General features: G+C 41.1%; 2 protein-coding genes across 4 annotated transcripts in view; one reads left to right on the plus strand and one right to left on the minus strand.

Moving 5' to 3' along the window:
• The window catches only part of HSPE1 (heat shock protein family E (Hsp10) member 1), a 40,592-nt gene extending 36,720 nt beyond the window's left edge, over window positions 1-3,872 (minus strand). The window contains exons 1-4 of one of the 2 annotated variants that reach the window (XM_035007462.1): window positions 3,615-3,814; window positions 2,839-3,003; window positions 1,687-1,776; window positions 1,189-1,439 (exon numbers count right to left, since the gene is read on the minus strand). In XM_035007462.1, the coding sequence (XP_034863353.1) occupies window positions 1,389-1,439; window positions 1,687-1,776; window positions 2,839-3,003; window positions 3,615-3,617 (309 nt within the window). In that variant the 5' untranslated portion in view covers window positions 3,618-3,814 and the 3' untranslated portion in view covers window positions 1,189-1,388. Of the gene's footprint in view, window positions 1-1,188; window positions 1,440-1,686; window positions 1,777-2,838; window positions 3,004-3,614 lie in introns of those variants that run through there. The other variant, XM_035007463.1, reaches the window with a different exon arrangement.
• Window positions 3,873-3,969: 97 nt separating this feature from the next.
• On the plus strand, window positions 3,970-16,003 carry HSPD1 (heat shock protein family D (Hsp60) member 1). Of its 2 annotated transcripts, none has more exons than XM_035007460.1 (12): window positions 3,970-4,056; window positions 5,196-5,371; window positions 6,530-6,782; window positions 8,608-8,690; window positions 9,646-9,741; window positions 10,134-10,227; window positions 10,488-10,656; window positions 13,103-13,202; window positions 13,765-14,010; window positions 14,623-14,797; window positions 15,094-15,272; window positions 15,373-16,003. In XM_035007460.1, the coding sequence occupies exons 2-12, from the start codon at window positions 5,198-5,200 to the stop codon at window positions 15,523-15,525; spliced, it is 1,722 nt and encodes a 573-aa protein (XP_034863351.1). In that variant the 5' UTR covers window positions 3,970-4,056; window positions 5,196-5,197; the 3' UTR covers window positions 15,526-16,003. The 2 variants fall into 2 exon arrangements, with proteins under 2 accessions (XP_034863351.1, XP_034863350.1); XM_035007459.1 differs by lacking the exon at window positions 3,970-4,056 and adding an exon at window positions 4,156-4,274.
• Window positions 16,004-19,964: the final 3,961 nt, after the last annotated feature.

The raw sequence follows: 19,964 nt of genomic DNA on the forward strand, positions 1-19,964 counted from the left end.
TTCAAGATTTTGAGAGAGCACAGCAGGGGGAGCAGCAGACAGGGAGAAGCAGGCTCCTTACTGAGCAGGGAGCCTGATGTGGGGCTCAATCCTGGGACCCTGGGATCATGACCTGAGCCAAAGGCAGATGCTTAACTGAGCCACTCAGGTGCCCGCCATTTACAATTTCATTTAGATTTCAATTCCGTAAGACAAATACAGGGCACACTCTAAAAGACATGATCACCAGACTGATTTATAGGTAACCAAAACTAGAAAATTTGACCAAGAATAGCTGGTCTGAGGCAGTTTAGGGGTTGGTAATCAAGTCTGGTATAGGACTGTTTGGGTCCAAACCTTCTCTCTCTAGCTGCTATAGCTAAATCAAGCTATTTGTCCAGCTCTAACTCCGTTTCCTATTTGTTAAATTCAACAAATTATGAACTAGATACCAATAATTACCACTCAGGTACTACCCATCCCTGATCGCAGTGGTTATCAACCAGGATTGAGATAATGTGTGTCAAATGCTTAGAATTATCTGACAAAGTAACCACAGACGAAGTTTTAGACAGCAGCATCTGGAGGTGGACTGCCAAATCTGCCTTTGCCACTTCCTACTGTGCTTGATTATTACTCAACGTGTGTGTGGTGTGTTTGTCTGTGTGTGCCTTACCTTCCTCATTCGCAAGATGAGAATGACTGTACCCCAGAGGGTTGCTGAAAGATTAAGGCAAGTGATCTGCACCAAGAACCCACAACAGTAGCCAGTGGATAGAAAATGCTCCTGAGGTGTTAGCTGTAATCACTAGCACACAGTACCTGGCACATAAAAGGCATTCAACCAGTGGTAGCTATTAAACCTTCCATGGATTTTTTTCAAAGTAAATTATTTAGTAGTATCAAGTATTAAAAACTGGGCAACTTCACTAATTTTTTCTAAATACTTATGAAACAAGATATTTAACACTAGATTCCACAAATGAAGAACTATACTTCAATATAAGCTTGTTATACCGGAGGTTAAAATACTGCTTTTAAAAATGTAAGTGTAAATCCATGGCTTTGTATCAGCATCAATAATCTGTGCAATAAAGCTAAATTCAATGTGAAGATTGGAAAGCCTGTTTCCCAGAATTCTCTGCAGGTTACTTAAAAAAAAAACAACACTGGAGAACCCTAAAACCATCTTAAATCACCAAATAAAGATTAACCACTCATTTATGCATTTTTATTTGCTGATATTTTTATCAGTACACTAAAACTAAATTTTGGAGACACTGGATATCATTAGTTTGGATACCATTAGTTTATTATAAAAGAGAGACATGAAAATTATTTACATGATGAAAGATTTCACAACTTTACTGGAATGGGCAGCTTCACTTCATGCCATTTTAATAATGATTTCAGTCCACATACTTTCCGAGAATGTCACCATCTCTAAATAAGAAATAATCCTGCAAATAGAGAAGCCATTAGTTAAGAAAACTAGTAATAAATATTTAACTTTTTAAAGATTTTATTTATTTGACAGAGAAAGAGAACACGAGCAGGGGAGTGGCAGAGAAGCAGGCTCCCCACTGAGCAGGGAGCCCAATGTGGGACTCAATTCCAGTACCCTGGGATCACCATCTGAGCTGAAGGCAGCCGCTTAACTGAGTCCCACAAATATTTTAACTTTTAAGAAATAATAAGTTTACACACCTTGTCATCTAGAACTACTTTGGTGCCTCCATATTCTGGGAGAAGAACTTTATCTCCAACTTTCACACTAACTGGTTGAATCTCTCCACCCTTAAAAAAAATAAGGATATTTATCAGCAAAACACCTAGTTCACCAAATATTTACACCTTTTATTAATTAAATATGCTCATTCAAATCAACTGTTAAAAAAGGATTTGGTGACCAAGTGATATGATTTACACTATAATCAGTTCTTCGCTCAAAAATATCACTGTAGAATTACTCTGAAACAATGCATACATGGAGGCTTCAACTAAAACCTAATTTCAGAGTAAAGTTCAGTTATAATGGTGAAGCTAACTTAAGCTAACTTTTTCATTGTTAAATATTAACATAACCTCCAGACTACGTGAAATCAATCAGTTTTAAAAACCAGATTATAGTAGTCAAGTTTAACTTCTTCTAATACACAAAAATTCAACAGGTATTTACAGAATTTGGAACATATACTTCTTTCATGATTCAATTTCCTTTCAAAGTGCAGATTTAAGGAGAGAGACTGCAGCATAATGCCCCCTCCCCAAAGCCTTCCTATTCTGACTCCAGGATAGCTCCTTGCTAGAACTTTCTTTCTTACAGGCAACTGGAACAATGCAATTAATGTATTTGACTCCAAAGGCATTTATTATGTATTCTGGCTGACTTTCACATCTGAGGTCTAATCAATTGGAGAATGCCTCTAAGGCTAGGTCCAACCTATTCCTTTCAGTAGTATTCCAACTAAGGCCAAAAATGGTTAAAAGATTAGGGCAATTAGTGCTAGAGGTTAAATCTAGAGTTTAAATTTCCCCTCAACTCGTAAAAGCACCCATGGATCACCCGTAAGCATTATTATTATTATTTTTTTTTTTTTTCAAAAAATTAGAATTTGAAGAAAACGCTGGTCATACTAGACTACCAAATGGTTACTGATTTTAATACTCTGGAACTCTCCATCACACAAAATAAGCAACTTCATTCTACAGTCATTTTCGTTGAAGAGGCAGATTAGACGTGACTTAATTAGGAAATGATCCAGAAGATAACACAAAGCTATTTAACTTTTAATAATCACCAACGATTTTTTCCCCCTCCACTTCACATTAAAATAATTCCACCTAAGCCCCATTTACCTTTCCTTTAGAGCCCGATCCAACAGCTACTACTGTTGCTTGCAACACTTTTCCTTGAGATTTTTCTGGAAGCATAATACCTCCTTTGGTTACAGTTTCAGCTGCGCTCCTTTCAACTAAAACTCGGTCAAAGAGGGGAAGAAACTTTCTAAACGCCTGCCCTGCCTGTAAAAAGAGAAATGTTAAATTTGAAACAAAAAGTTATGTGATTACCTTATAAACGTTACACATCAAAAAGCACGTGTGGCTTTCAAAATCAACGCCAAAACTCAAGATTATTCATTCAAGAAAACTACTTGAATGTTTTGCTCTACGTTCTGAGTTTAATTTCCCACTCCGCATATATTAGGGGTCGTTGTTGGCTCCTCTGGTCAGCAATCAGACGAGCATTAAGGGCAACCTTAGTTTATTTCAAGGTCAAATATTTTCCTTCCTCAAATTTCTCTGGAAATTTTCAGCAAAAACAGTGAACCCCTGCGCCTGGAGCCACGCTTTTCAAGATATTACACACCCACAAAAGCCTCACGGGAGACTCGGGTTCGCCGCGGCGCGTGCGTCGGGGTTCCAGCCCCCAGGTCCACAGGCGTGCGGGCCACACGCGTGCAGAGCCCTTGGCGGAGAAAAGGGTCCGTGGGCCCCGGCCTCTCCGGGATTGTTGCAGGCGCGGGTCACTCAATGACCCCTACCCTTCAGGTAGGCCCAAAGAGAAGCGCCCGGCTGCCCATGGGCTTCAAGCAGAGCCGGGCTCTCCGGCCTCCAGCCCATGCGGGACTTACCATGACGCCGACCGCCGCAGTTGGTACTCTGCTCTGGAGCTGCCGCCTCTGCAAGGAGAGCCGCAGTACGACCCTCGGGCCACGTGAACGTGGGAAAAGACCGCCCAGCGCGCAGGCGCGCTCGCTCCCGCCCCCCCGCTCCTCCCCGCAAAAGTGGGTGGCCGCACTAACGCGCGCTGCGATTCGTCCCGAGGTCTGTGCGTCGGCTACTGACGCGAGTACGCGGAGGCGGAAGAAAAGAGGAGTTCTTTCTAGGCTTTTCTAGGCCGCCCGCCGAGGTGAAAGTCCTAGCTCTTCGCCCCTCTCCCGGAAATGACGCGTTTTGAACCTTGACCCACAGAGAGCGCGGCGCTTCCCGGAAAGTTCTGGAACCGAGTGCAACCCGGGAACTAGCCTAAGCCGGCCCGGAGGGGGCTGAGCCCGCTGGCCTGGCACTGCTCGGGTAGGGAGGGGCGGAGCTGGCGCATGGAGCGTGCCGATTGCCGGGCCCCGGCGGACGGGAAGGGGTGGGAGCCGCCCGCGCACGCGGTGGCGCGGGGCGGGGGGAAAGCGGCGGAGGGAGGGGACACGGGCTCTTTGCCGTGTGCGCTGTGCACTCTGTCCCTCACTCGCCTCCGACGGCCTGCTTCACGGTCTGTACGCTCTGCAGCTGCCCCACAGGTACACGACCGCCCCGCGCCGCCAGCTCCAGGCGCCCGGGATCCCTGAGCCGGCCTTTCCCCACTCCCTGCGGTCTTGCCTCGTTGGGCCGGGAGGCGAGAGCCAGGGATTTCTACGGCGCCGCAGGCCTGGGCCACCGGGCCAGGCCTCACGGGTCCATGTCGGTGCCCATCACGTGCGCCGTGGATTGCTCGCCTGGGCACGGCGCAGGAGGGAGGGTTTGCCCGGGAGTTCGTGTGGAATCGGGGGACTGTATTCACGTGGGCTTTCCGTTGCAGCCCTGTCTTGGTCGACCGCAGAGTGCCGGGCAGGGTGGTCGCAGCCGTCTTTGGCCCCCTGGACAGCTCTCCACCCTTGACCTTGCTGAGGGCGTCCTAATGGAAAGACACGTGGGGCGGGCCAGAGCCCCCAGCCTCGCGGCCTTGCGGGCTGCTCTGATGCGGTAGCCCCGAGTGGATACATGAAGACACATCTTGCTAAGCGGATTTTTGCATCGTCAGAAATGTTTTTTCTCCCTTGGTCGCTCTAGTTTATAGACCACTCCTTTCCTGCAGACTTGGTTTTTCAGGAGGACATTTGGAATGGATTTGCTCTTAAGGGTATTTTAGCGGTGAAAGATTAACTCGTTTTTAGCGGCTGGGGTAGGTGGCCTTGGGGAAGGAGATGGTGTGTGCTTTGTGCTGTTGCTCTCGGTTAGGCGCGGGGACGCCTCACGTGGGGACTTAACGCAGGTAGCTGGTGTTCTGAACCCGTGTTTCCGTGGCCTGGGTGTAGTGACTGGCAGAGGTCAATCCAACTTACATCTAACATTTCTTGTTCTGTTGTGGTGTATAGATGTCATGTTTGCTGTAATACACAGGGGTACTGCTGGTATTGATGTACTGCTAATTTGATATCCCCCCCCCCCCCCCGTCTCCACAGAAATGCTTCGATTACCCGCAGTCCTTCGCCAAATTAGGCCAGTGTCCAGAGCACTGGCTCCTCATCTCACTCGGGCCTATGCCAAAGACGTAAAATTTGGTGCGGATGCCCGAGCCTTAATGCTTCAAGGTGTAGACCTTTTAGCCGATGCTGTAGCCGTTACTATGGGGCCAAAGGTATCTGTTTTTATTTTGTTGTAATTTATAGTATTGTGAGTTAAGGAATAATATTTTAATGATACCATATAGTCACACGGAGCTACTAAATAGTATCCATTGTTGAGAAACCTCAATATACCCGTTAAGAGTTCCCAATTACTGCTTAATCTTTTTTTTCTTTTACTTAGATACAATGGTCTTAAAACTTAAATTGTTTCTTTAAAATTTGCGGAACTTTCTTTCCTATAATGTATGATGTAACAGAGTAGTAACTCACAGATCAAAGTGGATTCGCAAACGGAAGGTAGAATTAATGGAAGGTAGACTTACTCTTGCTTGCCTAAATTTTAGATTTTTTCCCAGTAGTTCGTACCATTGATGGAAGTATGTAATTTAGTATGTAGTACTTAAAGCATGTGCTTGTAGGTGCTAGTTTTACTTAGTGTTTTTATGTTGTCCATTCTGTTCTAAAGCACATTTAGAATTTTAAGTCTCATTTAAGGTGAAGAGGTGGTGAGTGAGGGGTAACATAATTTGAGAAGGCCTTTGAAGGTGATGCACAGTGGAGTGATGCTTAAAGTATTGATATATACTGTATAAAATATGGCATGCCTCACAAGTAGCAGCTTTGGTTCAAATCCAGAAGCTGCCAATACTATTTGCACCATGATTGAGATTTAACATTGAAGCAGCCCTCCCTGGAAGAGTGACTTGTACTTGCCGTTGGTATTTTAGTAGCTAAATTTTAAAGCCAGTTTAAAAGTAAGTTTTCACATTACTTTCAAAGATAGCAGGCACCGGACAGAACTATAAATTATGTGAAGAATATTCTGGAATTTTATTATGATCTACCAGATTGTTTTGGTTTATTTGGGGGGGGGCTCTGGGGGGTTTTTTTGGTTTTGTTTTTTTTAATGAGATGACATCTTGCAGTCTCTAGGATTTTTATCTATCAAAATCTCTTGCAAAGTTAAGCACTTGGCAGAAGAGGTCATTTTGTCTATAAGCTAAGAACACTGATGAATTTGCCTTTGAGATTCATGCTGCAGATCTAATAAAAGTTGACAATTTGTGTTGGGACTTTCAAGTAATTATCCTATTATTCAAAACTGCTCATTGTGTTTTAAGCTAAATAGCACTTACGTTCTGTCACATTTTTTTTTTCTCTAATTATAGGGAAGAACAGTGATTATTGAACAGAGTTGGGGAAGTCCCAAAGTAACAAAAGATGGTGTGACCGTAGCAAAGTCAATTGACTTAAAAGATAAATATAAAAATATTGGCGCTAAACTTGTTCAAGATGTCGCCAATAACACAAATGAAGAGGCTGGGGATGGCACCACGACTGCTACTGTCTTGGCACGCTCTATTGCCAAGGAGGGCTTCGAGAAGATTAGCAAAGGTGCTAATCCTGTGGAAATCAGAAGAGGTAGGAAAGTCTCTTCATTGTCACCACAGTGTTTTGAAGTGTCTTAAAAAGTTGATTCTTGTTTCTCCTCTCACTCAAAAAAACAAAAAACAAAAAAAACCTGAGTTTTCCTTCAGCAGAAAGTGATTGGATGCCTGGCTTATGTAGTGTGTCCTATGCTAGGTGTTAAGGAGGGAACTACAACTAAGACATTCCTTGTCCTTCTCTCCTCCGTGTCTTGAGCCCCCAACCCCCCTCCCCCCCAGCATATAAGGGAAGTTTATTGAAAGATACAGCATGTACTGTGTACCTTGAAAATAGTAAACTTTTGGGGATTAGCACATGGAGAGATTATACAGTTTTGATATATTACAAAGTAGGGCTAAACGAAGTCACTCAGGATAATCAAATTTTTTTTTTTAAAGATTTTTATTTATTTATTTGAGAGAGAGAGAATGAGAGAGAGCGAGTACATGAGAGGGGGAGGGTCAGAGGGAGAAGCAGACTGCCTGCCGAGCAGGGAACCCGATGCGGGACTCGATCCAGGGACTCCCGGATCATGACCTGAGCCGAAGGCAGTCGCTTAACCAACTGAGCCACCCAGGCGCCCCAGGATAATCCAATTTTTTTAATATATATATAGAAAAGCAGGGGGTTTTGTTTGTTTTTACCTCTTAAGAGCACATAGTACATTAGTGGTCTTCATTTTGTTTATTATTGCTTGCTTTGGGGAACTAGGCCACAATTTAAAGATCTGCTTCTCAGCATGAGCTCCATAGTGATATAGACTTAAGTCCTGTCACTGCCTTTTTTTTTTTTTTTTTTTAAGCTATGTAGTTGAACTTGGTTTTTCTATCTTGAAAATGTAATTGCTACTTATCTCTAGGGTATATTATTGTTTATATTAGGAGACTTGAGAGTAAAGGGGGATGCTATTAACAGGTTTTGTCAGAATTGGCATCCCGCACACTGATGTATCAGCATTCCATCTATTTCCATGTTTGAGGTCCAAATGAATGTTACATTTAAAAAGCAGTTTGAGGGGCACCTGGGTGGCTCAGTCGGTTAAGCGTCCGGCTCTTGATTTCTGCTCAAGTCATGATCTCAGGGTAAGCCCCACATCAGGCTCTGTGCTGGGCATGGAGCCTGCTTGAGATTCTCTCTCCCTCCTCCCCTGCCTGCCCCTCCCCCGCTCTCTCTTCCTTCTCTTGGGGGGAAAAAAAAAAGCAGTCTGAGTGTAAATCATGGACAAGTATTAATTGAGGTTATTAAGATTACTTCTCCAAAGAAATGATTGTTACTACATGCCTTTTTTTTGGATTTTTTTCTTGAAGTTACATTTCTCAAAATAAGGGAAGAGCCAGCACTATCCCGACTGAACAAAATTGGGTGATCCTAAATCCATGTTGTGATGCTGTTGACTGTTAGAACAAATATTTTGCTTATAATTACATATTAAATGAGGAAATTTCAGATAATTAAAACCTGTAGGGGCATAATTGTGTCATTCAATTGAGGGAAGTATTGGGTGACCCTGTTGGAAACATGCAACATGATTGGATTGGGAATAGTTTATACAGAATGCGTTGAGTGGTGAGATTCTTGAAATTATACAGTTTTTTTCCCTTAGTCCAGTTTTCAAAATAATTTTGTTCTGTGAGTCTTCATTTATTAAAGTTCCTGTTTCAGTGCATGCCATTCAACTCCATGAGATTAAGAAAAGTGCTGGCACAGAAGCATTGTATAGGCTTATTAACACATTAAAACATTTAACATGAATTGAAATTTTTACTTGACGAGGAACCATGAGAGAATAAGCATTGTAATGGCATTTATTCTTAATCAGGTGTGATGTTAGCTGTTGATGCTGTAATTGCTGAACTTAAGAAGCAGTCTAAACCTGTGACAACCCCTGAAGAAATTGCTCAGGTAAGGATTTTTCATATTTTATGATAAACGTGATTTTATTTCATAATCACATACCAGTGTCAGAATGATACCAAGCAGTCACTAACATTGAACACATTTCTTCTTACTGCTACAAAACGTTTGAAAATAATGCAGTGACCACAACTAGAGTCTTTTTTTTTTTTTTTAAAGATTTTATTTATTTATTCATGAGAGACAGAGAGAGAGAGGCAGAGGGAGAAGCAGGCTCCCCGCTGAGCAGGGAGTCGGATGCGGGACTCGATCCCAGAACCCTGGGATTGTGACCTTAGCCGAAGGCAGAAGCTTAACCATCTGAGCCACCCAGGCGCCCCCATGACTAGAGTCTTAGTGGGCTGTCACTTTAGTTCTACGTGGCTGTGAGTAAAACTCATTTGTTTGTTATACAAAATGTTCTTCAGCCATTTGTCAAAAGGTGCATAATTTTTTGTTATGTTAGAATATTGCCACTTTTGGGGCGCCTGGGTGGCTCAGTCGGTTAAGCGACTGCCTTCGGCTCAGGTCGTGATCCTGGAGTCCCGGGATCGAGTCCGGCATCGGGCTCCCTGCTCCTTGGGAGCCTGCTTCTCCCTCTCCTCTCTCTCTCTCCCTCTGTCTCTCATGAATAAATAAATAAAATCTTTAAAAAAAAAAAAGAATATTGCCACTTTTTCCAGGTGGTGAAGCCTCCCTTTTTAAAAAAAGAATAGTTGTGTTTATTTCATATCTTTTAATAACAATGTAGCCAAATGATGAATTTAAAAATAACTGAAAACAGAACCAACACTTGCTTAGAACTATTAGACCATATCATCCTTGTTCATATTCCTCCTCCCACACCCCCACCCCACCCCCTGCCCCCGTGTATCACTTTGGAAGTTACTAGGAAACGGAGGGGAGCTGATTGGGGATGCAGGCCTTATCTTTTTAACTTGGAAGAGTGACTTGATTGTTGTAGGTTGCTACGATTTCTGCAAATGGAGACAAAGAAATTGGCAACATCATTTCCGATGCAATGAAAAAGGTTGGAAGAAAGGGTGTCATCACAGTAAAGGCAAGTGTTTTTAATAATAGCTTGGAATGAGTTGTCTGATGATCAAAACAGTTTTTAAATACAAAAATTTAAACTGTATGTTTCATATATTTGATTCCTTTATGCATAACGTTAGCATTTATGTACACTAGAGTAATTAACAGCGTTTTGTGTGAATTTTTAGCCTGTGCTGTCAGGAATGAACGCATTCTAACTTAAATGATACTGTCTTCTAGATGTAAAAATTCAAATATGCATTTTGGAAATTTTTGCAGAATTGGGAGTTGGATGCCCTAGAGCATTTGCATACTTAGGGGCTTGGATCCCTCGTAATCAGTGGGGTCTCTTAATCTGGTCTATCATTATAATTTTTTGTTTCTTTAATGAAATTCATGTAACTAATTTTTTTATAGGATGGAAAAACACTAAATGATGAATTAGAAATTATTGAAGGCATGAAGTTTGATCGAGGTTATATTTCTCCATACTTTATTAATACATCAAAAGGTAAGTCAGTGAAATTAAAAAAAAAAAATACAGCTTGCCATGTGTCAGACTATAAGCATTTATCAGGTCATATCTCTAAGAGAAAAAAATTATATATTCCAAAAGTTATGTAAATGAGAAATGAAAGGGAAAACATGAACTCATTAGTCACTTGAAATGTACTCAAACTATGGTTTATAGCTTTTTCATTTAAATAAATTACAGCTGTTTTCAGAATATTGTTAGTTTTTTAAGTTTTGAAATGTTCCTTGTTTTTGCAGGTCAGAAATGTGAATTCCAAGATGCCTATGTTCTTTTGAGTGAAAAGAAAATTTCTAGTGTCCAGTCCATTGTACCCGCTCTTGAAATTGCCAATGCTCACCGTAAGCCCTTGGTCATAATTGCTGAAGATGTTGATGGAGAAGCTCTGAGTACACTCGTTTTGAATAGGTAATAGGCCATGGTATTTGGTTTACATTTCCAAATGAAAAGCAGTTTTTTATTTTGATGTTTGAAATCTCCATTATGTACCTCCACATCGAACCACTTGTGTTAGTATCTAGCGTTGTGTGTAATATAGGTGTGCTTCATAAACTCTTGGTCCAGTTACAATGGTTCTTTCTTTTTGAATGGGTTCTATTTGAAAGCCCTTAATATTTTGTGTGACTTTTTCATAAGATAGCCTACTTTCGTATGTGGTGTCTATTTTTTATTATAAACGTTTACAGTTGTTTTGAAGAAAGGACTTTTTTTTCTGGAGAAATATTCTCACGATTAATTTTGCATGGGAAGAAGTAAGTTAAAATATTTTTTCTATTTTATTTTTTATTTTTATCTTATTTTAAGATTTTATTTATTTGTCAGAGAGCGCACGCAAGCAGGGGGGAAAAGCAGGCAGAGGAAGAAGCAGGCTCCCTGCTGAGCTGAAGGCAGATGCTTAACTGAGCCACCCAGGCACCTGTTTTTTCAATTCTAGATCAAAGTTTGTCATTATGTTATATAATCTATTTAAAAAATTTTTTAAATTAATGATCTGAAATAGAGAAATTGACAGTCTAAGATAAATTGAGGTCTATTCACTTTCTTAATCTATAATGTATTACTTTTGACTTTAAGACAGGTAGTTAATGTTATAAACAGAATTCTAGGGCATTATTGGGGTGCCTAGTTGGCTCAGTCAGAAGAGCATGTGACTCTTGATCTCAGGTTGAGTTCGAGTCCCAATGGGGTGTGGAGATCACTTAAATTTTTAAAAAGGCTTAAAAAGAATATTAGGGCATTATTAAAGTACATATTCTTCCTACTCTTAGAATTGAGGTGACTCAGATGGTTAAGCTTCTGCCTTTAATTCAGGTCATGATCCCGGGGTCCTGGGATCAGGCCCCATGTTGGGCTCCCTGCTCAGCGGGCAGTCTGCTTCTCTCCCTCTCCTGCTGTCTCTCCCCTTGGTTGTGTTCTCTCTTTCAAATAAATAAATAAAATATTTATTAAAAAAAAAATACTTTCCAATTTCATTTCATCCTGGAATGTTTGTTAGCTTGGATTTGCTTTTTGGGTTATGAAAAACCTTATGAGATTGTGGGATTTGAAGCCAAAATAAAAAACAAACGTAGACCTACAGGCCAATAGAGTTTCATTGAGCCATTTTACTGGTATCTGTAATATTGGATGGCTGATTTATTTGGCATACTATCAGAGTTTATCCCTCTGATTTTTATTTGGCTTTTAATAAAATAGACCCACTTTGTCTTGAATTTTAAATACTCCTTGGGGCGCCTGTGTGGCTCAGTTGTTAAGCATCTGCCTTCAGCTCAGGTCATGATCCCGGGGTCCTGGGATTAAGCGCCACATTGAGCTCCCTGCTCTGTGGGAAGCCTGCTTCTCCCTCTCCCACTCCCCCTGCTTGTGTTCCCTCTCTCACTGTCTCTCTGTCAAATAAATAGCTAAAATCGTTAAAAAAAAATAAATATTCCTTCTCTTTCTTTTTTTTTTTATTTAAGATTTTATTAGAGAGAGAGAATGAGAAGGGAGGAGAGGGAGAAGCCGGTTCCCCGCTGAGCAGGGAGCCCGACGCGGGGCTTGATCCCAGGATCCTGGGATCATGACCTGAGCCAAAGGCAAATGCTTAACTGACTGAGCCACCCAGGTGCCCCCTCCTTCTCTTTCACAATCTAGTCTTGAGTGGACATGTCTTTGTATATTCTAGGTATTCATTACCTAATAAAATTGCATGTGACCTTAATGTTATTATCAGCTTCTTACATTTATAAAGGAACTGAATTAAGAACACTACTTGCTCAAACTTCAGTAGTAACTTGATCTAATACTAAATAGAACCCATAGGGATAAATGCTTAATAGATCCCCCACATTTAATAATTAGTAATTGTTCTGATTTTCACAATCTATAAAATGGTTATCACTGTATTTAACTTAAAAGTTTTTTGCTTACATTAACATTTATGTTCCTGGGTTCAGTTTAACTGGAGAGTAAGGTCAACAGTTAGTGAAGAAGGTAATTGGATATTGGCAAATATGGATGAATGGGAAGTTGCTCATCTTGTCTGACCAAAAGTTGTTAGGAAGCAAAAAATTGTAAAAAGTGAGGTTTCCAGGGGTGCCTGGGTGGCTCAGTTCCTTATATGTCTGCCTTTGGCTCACATCATAGTCCCTGGGTCCTGGGATTTAGCCCCACATTGGGCTCCCTGCTTAGCCAGGAGCCTGCTTCTCCCTCTCCCTCTTTGCCTCCCCCTTCACGCTGTCTCTTATTCTCAAAAAAAATAAATAAAATCTTAAAAAAAAAAAAGTGGTTTCCTAAGTAATCTTAGTACTTAAGAACTAGACAAGCATTTTTATTAGATTTAAATCTCATTCTTACTAATAACTGTTCTTAACAGGCTAAAAGTTGGTCTTCAGGTTGTGGCAGTCAAAGCTCCAGGTTTTGGTGACAATAGAAAGAACCAGCTTAAAGACATGGCTATTGCTACTGGTGGTGTAGTAAGTAAAATATATGTGATGTTGGTTTACTCAATCTTTTATACTCCCGGGCCTAAAATTTATAGGTAGATTTTATTGTCACAGATATGTCAGATATTACTATCTCAACTATTTACTTACTCTGTGTTTCTGTTAGGTGTCTGCGAGGTGAAGCTTCGATTAAATAGTGCTAAGGTCCCTTCTCTAACTTACCATGAGTCTAGCCCCAGAATAGGGTTATTGACCAATCTGTTTTCAAGAATACAGTAGAAAAGACCTAGAACTTAAGAGTTTAAGTATAAGGCCTAGTCCCGGGTCCACCAAAAATGACCCTTGGAGAAGTTGAGTTTATACTTTTCTCAAATAAAGCTAATTAATATTGAGGATTAAGTGAAGTGGAAAATGTAGTGGAAAACTTGATCGAGTCTTATCTGGACTAGCAGTTGTCTTGAAATCTCACATTTCAAAGAAATACAGTATTACAAGATGTTTCTCTCATCAAAATACCCGCATGATATATTATTGATAAACTTGGTATAATGAAAAACTTGCAACTGGTTCATTCTTAAATGTTTTTGTGTAGGTGTTTGGGGAAGAAGGATTGACGCTAAATCTCGAAGACGTTCAGCCTCACGACTTAGGAAAAGTTGGAGAGGTCATTGTGACCAAAGATGATGCGATGCTTTTAAAAGGAAAAGGTGACAAGGCTCAAATTGAAAAACGTATTCAAGAAATCATCGAGCAGTTAGATATCACAACTAGTGAATATGAAAAGGAAAAGCTGAATGAACGTCTGGCAAAACTCTCAGATGGAGTAGCTGTGTTGAAGGTAAAATTCATTGTTGTGAATGAGCTTCTTGGGTTCTGATCCCAAGAATGATTTTGTTTCTGTGGTATTCCCTAACAGTGCTGTGTAACCAAAATGTTTTGGGAAATGGATATATTTATATATATATTATATAAAAATTTCTTTGCTGGAATACTGTCCTTCCTTAAAACCAGAATTGAACTTAGGAGTGTTCCTGTGGAAAAAGTGTTTTCTTAATAAGCACTTTGGTATTGGACTGATGTGGGACCCTGCATTCACCCTATTAGCTGTTTTTTGTTTTATTTTTTTTTAAGATTTTATTTGAGAGAAAGTGTATGAGGGGGGGAGGGCCAGAGGGAGAAGCAGACAACCCGCTGAGCAGGAAGCCCGATGCGGGACTCAATCCCGGGACTCCAGGATCATGACCCGAGCCAAAGGCAGTCACTTAACCAACTGAGCCAACCAGGCACCTCCCTATTAGCTGTTTAATCATGCAGTCACTTTTAACAAATAGGCAACCTTTTCTACTTTTTTTTTTTTTTTAAAGTAAACCCAGTGCTTTTTAGTGACTCTTGCCAGTCAGCATCTTGAATGGGAGAAGCCCATACTAACTGGAATTCTTTTAATCTTTAGGTTGGTGGGACAAGTGATGTTGAAGTGAATGAAAAGAAAGACCGAGTTACAGACGCCCTCAATGCTACGCGCGCTGCTGTTGAAGAAGGCATTGTTCTGGGAGGGGGCTGTGCCCTGCTCCGCTGCATTCCAGCCCTGGACTCAGTAACTCCAGCTAACGAAGATCAAAAAATTGGTAAAACTGCCTGACAAATGAGTTGATTTGCAGCCTCATTTTAGTCTGTTAGAATATTGTTGCTGCCTGTCAAATAGAACAATACATCACAAAGCAATTTCCAGAATAACAAAGATAGAATAGCACTGATAATCAGAGAATAGATGAAAGATGTAATCACGTCTTTCAGGGGGAATGATTTGACCTGTGGAATTTCCCAGTTGGGGTTTTCCTGTATCAGTAGTCTCACAAATAAAATTGTGTTGTAATTTTTACAAAAGAATGAAACTAAATTTGCTAAAATTTGTTATGTTTAGGTATAGAAATTATTAAGAGAACACTCAAAATTCCTGCAATGACCATTGCTAAGAATGCAGGTGTTGAAGGATCATTGATAGTTGAGAAAATTATGCAGAGTTCCTCAGAAGTTGGTTATGACGCTATGCTGGGAGATTTTGTGAATATGGTGGAAAAAGGAATCATTGATCCAACTAAGGTAAAAAGTTGACTATTTTCTAAAAATTCAAGAACTCTTTAAGTCTTGTTCATTTTTTCACTAAGAAAAAAGGTAATATTTTATCAAACTTTTTTCTCAGGTTGTAAGAACTGCTTTATTGGATGCTGCTGGAGTGGCCTCTCTGTTAACTACAGCAGAAGTTGTAGTCACCGAAATTCCTAAAGAAGAGAAGGACCCAGCAATGGGTGGAATGGGTGGTATGGGAGGTGGCATGGGAGGCGGCATGTTCTGATTCCTAGAATAGTGCTTTACCATTATTAATGAACTGTGAGAGGAAGCTCAAGGGTGTGCTCCTCAACCATAACTTCAGAGAAGTCAGTTGAAGGAAATGACCGAAGAAAAGGCTGGCTGATGTTTAAGAAAATCACTATAACCATCAGTTACTGGTTTCAGTTGACAACATATAATGGGTTACTGTTGTCATTGTCCATGCCTACAGATAATTTATTTTGTATTTTTGAATAAAAAGACATTTGTACATTCCCGATAACTGAGTGCAAGAGCCATGTACCAATGTACTGCTTTCAACTTAAATCATTGAGGCATCTTTACTACTATTCTGTTAAAGTCAGGATTTTAGTGTTTGCCATCACCAGATGAAAAGTTAAGAAGCAGCCTTTCTGTGGAGAGTAAGAATAATTGTGTACAAAGTAGAGAAATAATCCAATTATGTGACAACCTTTGTGTAATAAAAATTTGTTTAAAATTAATTGTGTTAGCCTTTCCATGACGTAGAAGAGAAATGAAAGCCAATAGATGGAGGGGTAGGGTTTGGCACAAGTGTGTAAAACATTATTCCACCTGTAGTACTCTCCGGTTGCTCTTTGCTAAAGACAATTAGATTACTACAAAGGTAATGGAAGGTTTTAAAGGTGACAGCTCATTCCTGTGGAGACAGTATTTTATGTGTTGAGGTCTCGTCATAAAGGGGGCAATCTGTCATTTCTTGTGGAGGTACAGAGATGCTCTAAAACCTCGGCATACTAAATGGATTCCTGGGGTGCCTGGCTGGCTCATTTGGAAGAGCATGGAGCTCTCTCGATCTTGGGTTTGTGAGTTTGAGCCCCACATTGCGTGTAGAGATTACAAGAAAAAAAATGGATTCCTGTTAGATGAGAAGGGCAGGGTTTGTATTGTAGGAGTATACTTCAGTGGAAAGGAGAGAGTGTGCCATTTAAGCATAATGAATAGTGGGGAAGGGCATCCTTACATGATAGCCCAATGTCTTCACCTTTATTAAGAAGTCAAAGCAGATTCTGGCTCAATGAACTTGGTCTTTTATTAGAAATGGAAACAAGGGAAATGTGGCTTATTTTTATGACAGTACCTGGATGTGTGCATGTTGGGGACAAAGATTTACAAGGCACAAGATCTTGTGTAATAACATAATTGTTACATACTGCTTTCACCTGTGCCAAAAGACCTAGTCTGCTCCTCCGTTTGGCCTTGGGGCTGCTTCCTTGAGACTAGTATAAGCTAGGCACTGAGGTAAATGCTCTTGTGTACAAAGCTTGGACAGAACTAGAAGGAAAAATAAAGTCCATCACAGATCAAAAGCCAAAGTCGCTTGAAATCTGCACCTAGAAATATCTGCTTTGCTTGGATTAGAAACAGAATGACAAGAGATTAAAGGGGCTAAATAAAAGGCATTTTAAGTGAACAAAATGTGCCTAGAATGTAGTTTGGGCTATAGAAGTAGCAAAAGGCAAACCAGTATCAAAAGAAACCTTCGAGAAAGGATTTATTTTTTATTTCTTTAAAGATTTTATTTGACAGACAGCGAGAGAGGGAACACAAGCAGGGGGAGTGGGAGAGGGAGAAGCAGGCTTCCCGCTGAGCAGGGAGCCCGATGCGGGGCTCGATCCCAGGATCCTGGGATCATGACCTGAGCCGAAGGCAGACACTCAACTGACTGAGCCACCCAGGCCAAGCTAGGTGATAAGAAGAAAAGGTAAGAGATGAAAAACACCTGGACTTTAAAAGATTATTAGAGCATGACCAGCCTAAAGAGATGAGCAGAGGAAAAAATGAGTGTCCATGCTAGACACTGAACTACATACTTGAATTAACTCTCAACAATCTTGGATTAGGGACTCCTTACTAAACCTATACCACACTGTAAACAGGCTGTGAAAGGTTAAGTAGCTTATACAAAGTCTCGGAGCTATTAAGTGGTAGACCTCAGATTTGAACCTGGGTTTGAAGAGCTTACACTCTTAAAGAGCCAGCCTGGAATGAACCCCCTAAGCCAGGATCTAGGCAATTGTAAAACCCTTTGAAAGCTTTAGCCAGAGAAATCATTTAATTGGGAAATTGTATTTCCCCTCTGTCACTAACCTTACAGAATGCCAGCAGGTAGGCATTTCTACTCCCTCTCCCTCTCCCCACCCCCATATTTCTCTAGGACAAGAGAATCCTGTAGAAAAACAAAAGACTTCCAGATTCTGCCATTTGAGGGTCCTTCCAATGAAAAGGCTGGCTCACCTAATCACTGTACAGTGGAACTCACTAGTCAGTATGCCCTATCTTAATGCCAATAAGCTTTTTAGTCCCTTACTTTCAAATATCAATGGGCAAACAAGAACAATCAGACAAGCCTAAACATGAAGAATAGCAAAAACCAGAAGGGATCTAGGGAAAACTTAAAAAATCATAATAAAGATGAGATCTTGTTGCCATAAACCAAGGAAGCCATAACAAAAAGGAACAATTAGAAAACATTCTTGGCCAATATAAAGTTAACAGAAGGGCTGGAAAATAGAACTGAGGAAATCTAAAAAGCAGAACAAAAAAATGGAAAATGGAAAAATGATAAAGATTTAATATAAGAAGTCAAATATCTAATTACTTAGGAATACCTGAATGATAGACCCAGAGAATATGGAGAGGAGGAAATTAACCAACAAATAATTCAAATTCCTCAGGATTCAAGTCACCGAGTCTGTGACTGACAGGGCCCACAAGGGGCCCAGCACAATTAATTAGGACAAGGCAACAGGGCAGATCAGCGTGCGATTTCAGACGACCCAGGAGACAAAGTGGATTTTAAAAGCTTCCAGAGACCAAAAACTGGATGCTATACAACGGACTGGGAATAACAATGGCATAAGACTTCTCAAGAACAGCACTGGACGCCAGAATACAATGAAGTCAGATCTTCAAATTGGGATGAGAGGAGGGAGAGGGTATTATCTTTAGAGTTCTATACTCAAGTGTGAATATAAAACAATGACATTCAGACACTTGGGGATTCTAAAAACTTAGCTCCCACTTGCCTTTTCTCAGGAAACCGCTAAAGGATTTCCCCAGCATTTTGAAAGTAAATTAAAAATCGGAGGCCAAGATTCAGGATACAGGGAGCCCCCGAAAGAGAGGTGAAGGGCAATGCTGGGGTGACTGCAGGGGAGCCCCAGGAGGACAGCTGCACAACAGCCTGGAGAGCAACCAGTGCAGACTGCATGATAAAGGGGTGGCTGCAAGGAACGGAATGACTGAACTTGAAGTGGGTTAAACACACTACAATGCTGTTCTTGCACATAACCAGGAAGACAAAGTTGACAGCTACAAGGTTGGTTCCTTCAGCCCTTGACGTCCCAGTTGCCTTCTCTGGAATTACTGCCTCTTCCCTCTGTGACAAGGTGACAGATAGAGCTGCAAACCGTGTCCAAGGAAAACAATCAGGCAAACCCCAAGGAAAAGTTTCTCTTGCTTTCCACAGAGAGAAAAACCTTACCTAGTAGCAGTCGTATCCCATCAGTCTTCCCCTAAGAGTCCAATGACCAGAAGTCACTTAAAGGAAAGTTTATAAAGGTGTTGTTTTCCCTCTTCCGATACAGAAAGCACTGACGCCACACTTAAGTCCACAGGTCATGGCCTCCAGAGTGTTGTACAAAGAGCATAGGTACTGGAGCCAGAATGCCTGGGTACATTGTATCCTGTCTCTACTTACTGTAACCTGGGTTCTCACCATACTTAGGGAATGGTTGACTAAGATGGAGGCTAGATCAAGGTGATAGTTGTGTATTCCTGGGATCCCTCACCAAAATACTATCTACATACTCTCATAATAGCAGCCCAGTTAGATCCCAACCGCTAAGTTAGATTCTGAACCTGAGAGCTTATCTATGGCATTTATAAGAACAGTGGTAAAGTACAGGTTCTTATATCCATCAAAAGAAAAGTAATATATACAGGGATAAAAAATTATCTGGGTCTTATCTCTGCCATTTGAAAAAAATTTTGTTATTTAAAAAGTAATTATCGGGGGGAGCCTGGGTGGCTCAGTCATTAAGCGTCTGCCTTCAGCTCAGGTCATGATCCCAGGGTCCTGGGATCGAGCCCTGCATCGGGCTCCCTGCTCAGCGGGAAGCCTGCTTCTCCCTCTCCCACTCCCCCTGCTTGTGTTCCCTCTCTCCTCTCTGTTTCTCTCTGTCGAATAAATAAATAAAATCTTTAAAAACAAAAACAAAAAAACCCTCCCTTAAATAAATAAGTAAGTAAGTAAGTAAGTAAGTAATTATAGGGGCGCCTGGGTGTCTCAGACAGTTAAGCGTCTGCTTTCGGCTCAGATCATGATCTCAGGGTCTTGGGATCAAGCCCCGCACTGGGCTCCCTGCTCAGCAGAGCGTTGGCTTGTCCCTCTTCACTTCCCCCCCACCCCCGCTCATGCTC

This window comes from Mirounga leonina, unplaced genomic scaffold, assembly GCF_011800145.1.
Source record: "Mirounga leonina isolate KUSES-001 unplaced genomic scaffold, KU_Mleo_1.0 Mir_151, whole genome shotgun sequence".
Lineage (NCBI taxonomy): Eukaryota > Metazoa > Chordata > Mammalia > Carnivora > Phocidae > Mirounga > Mirounga leonina.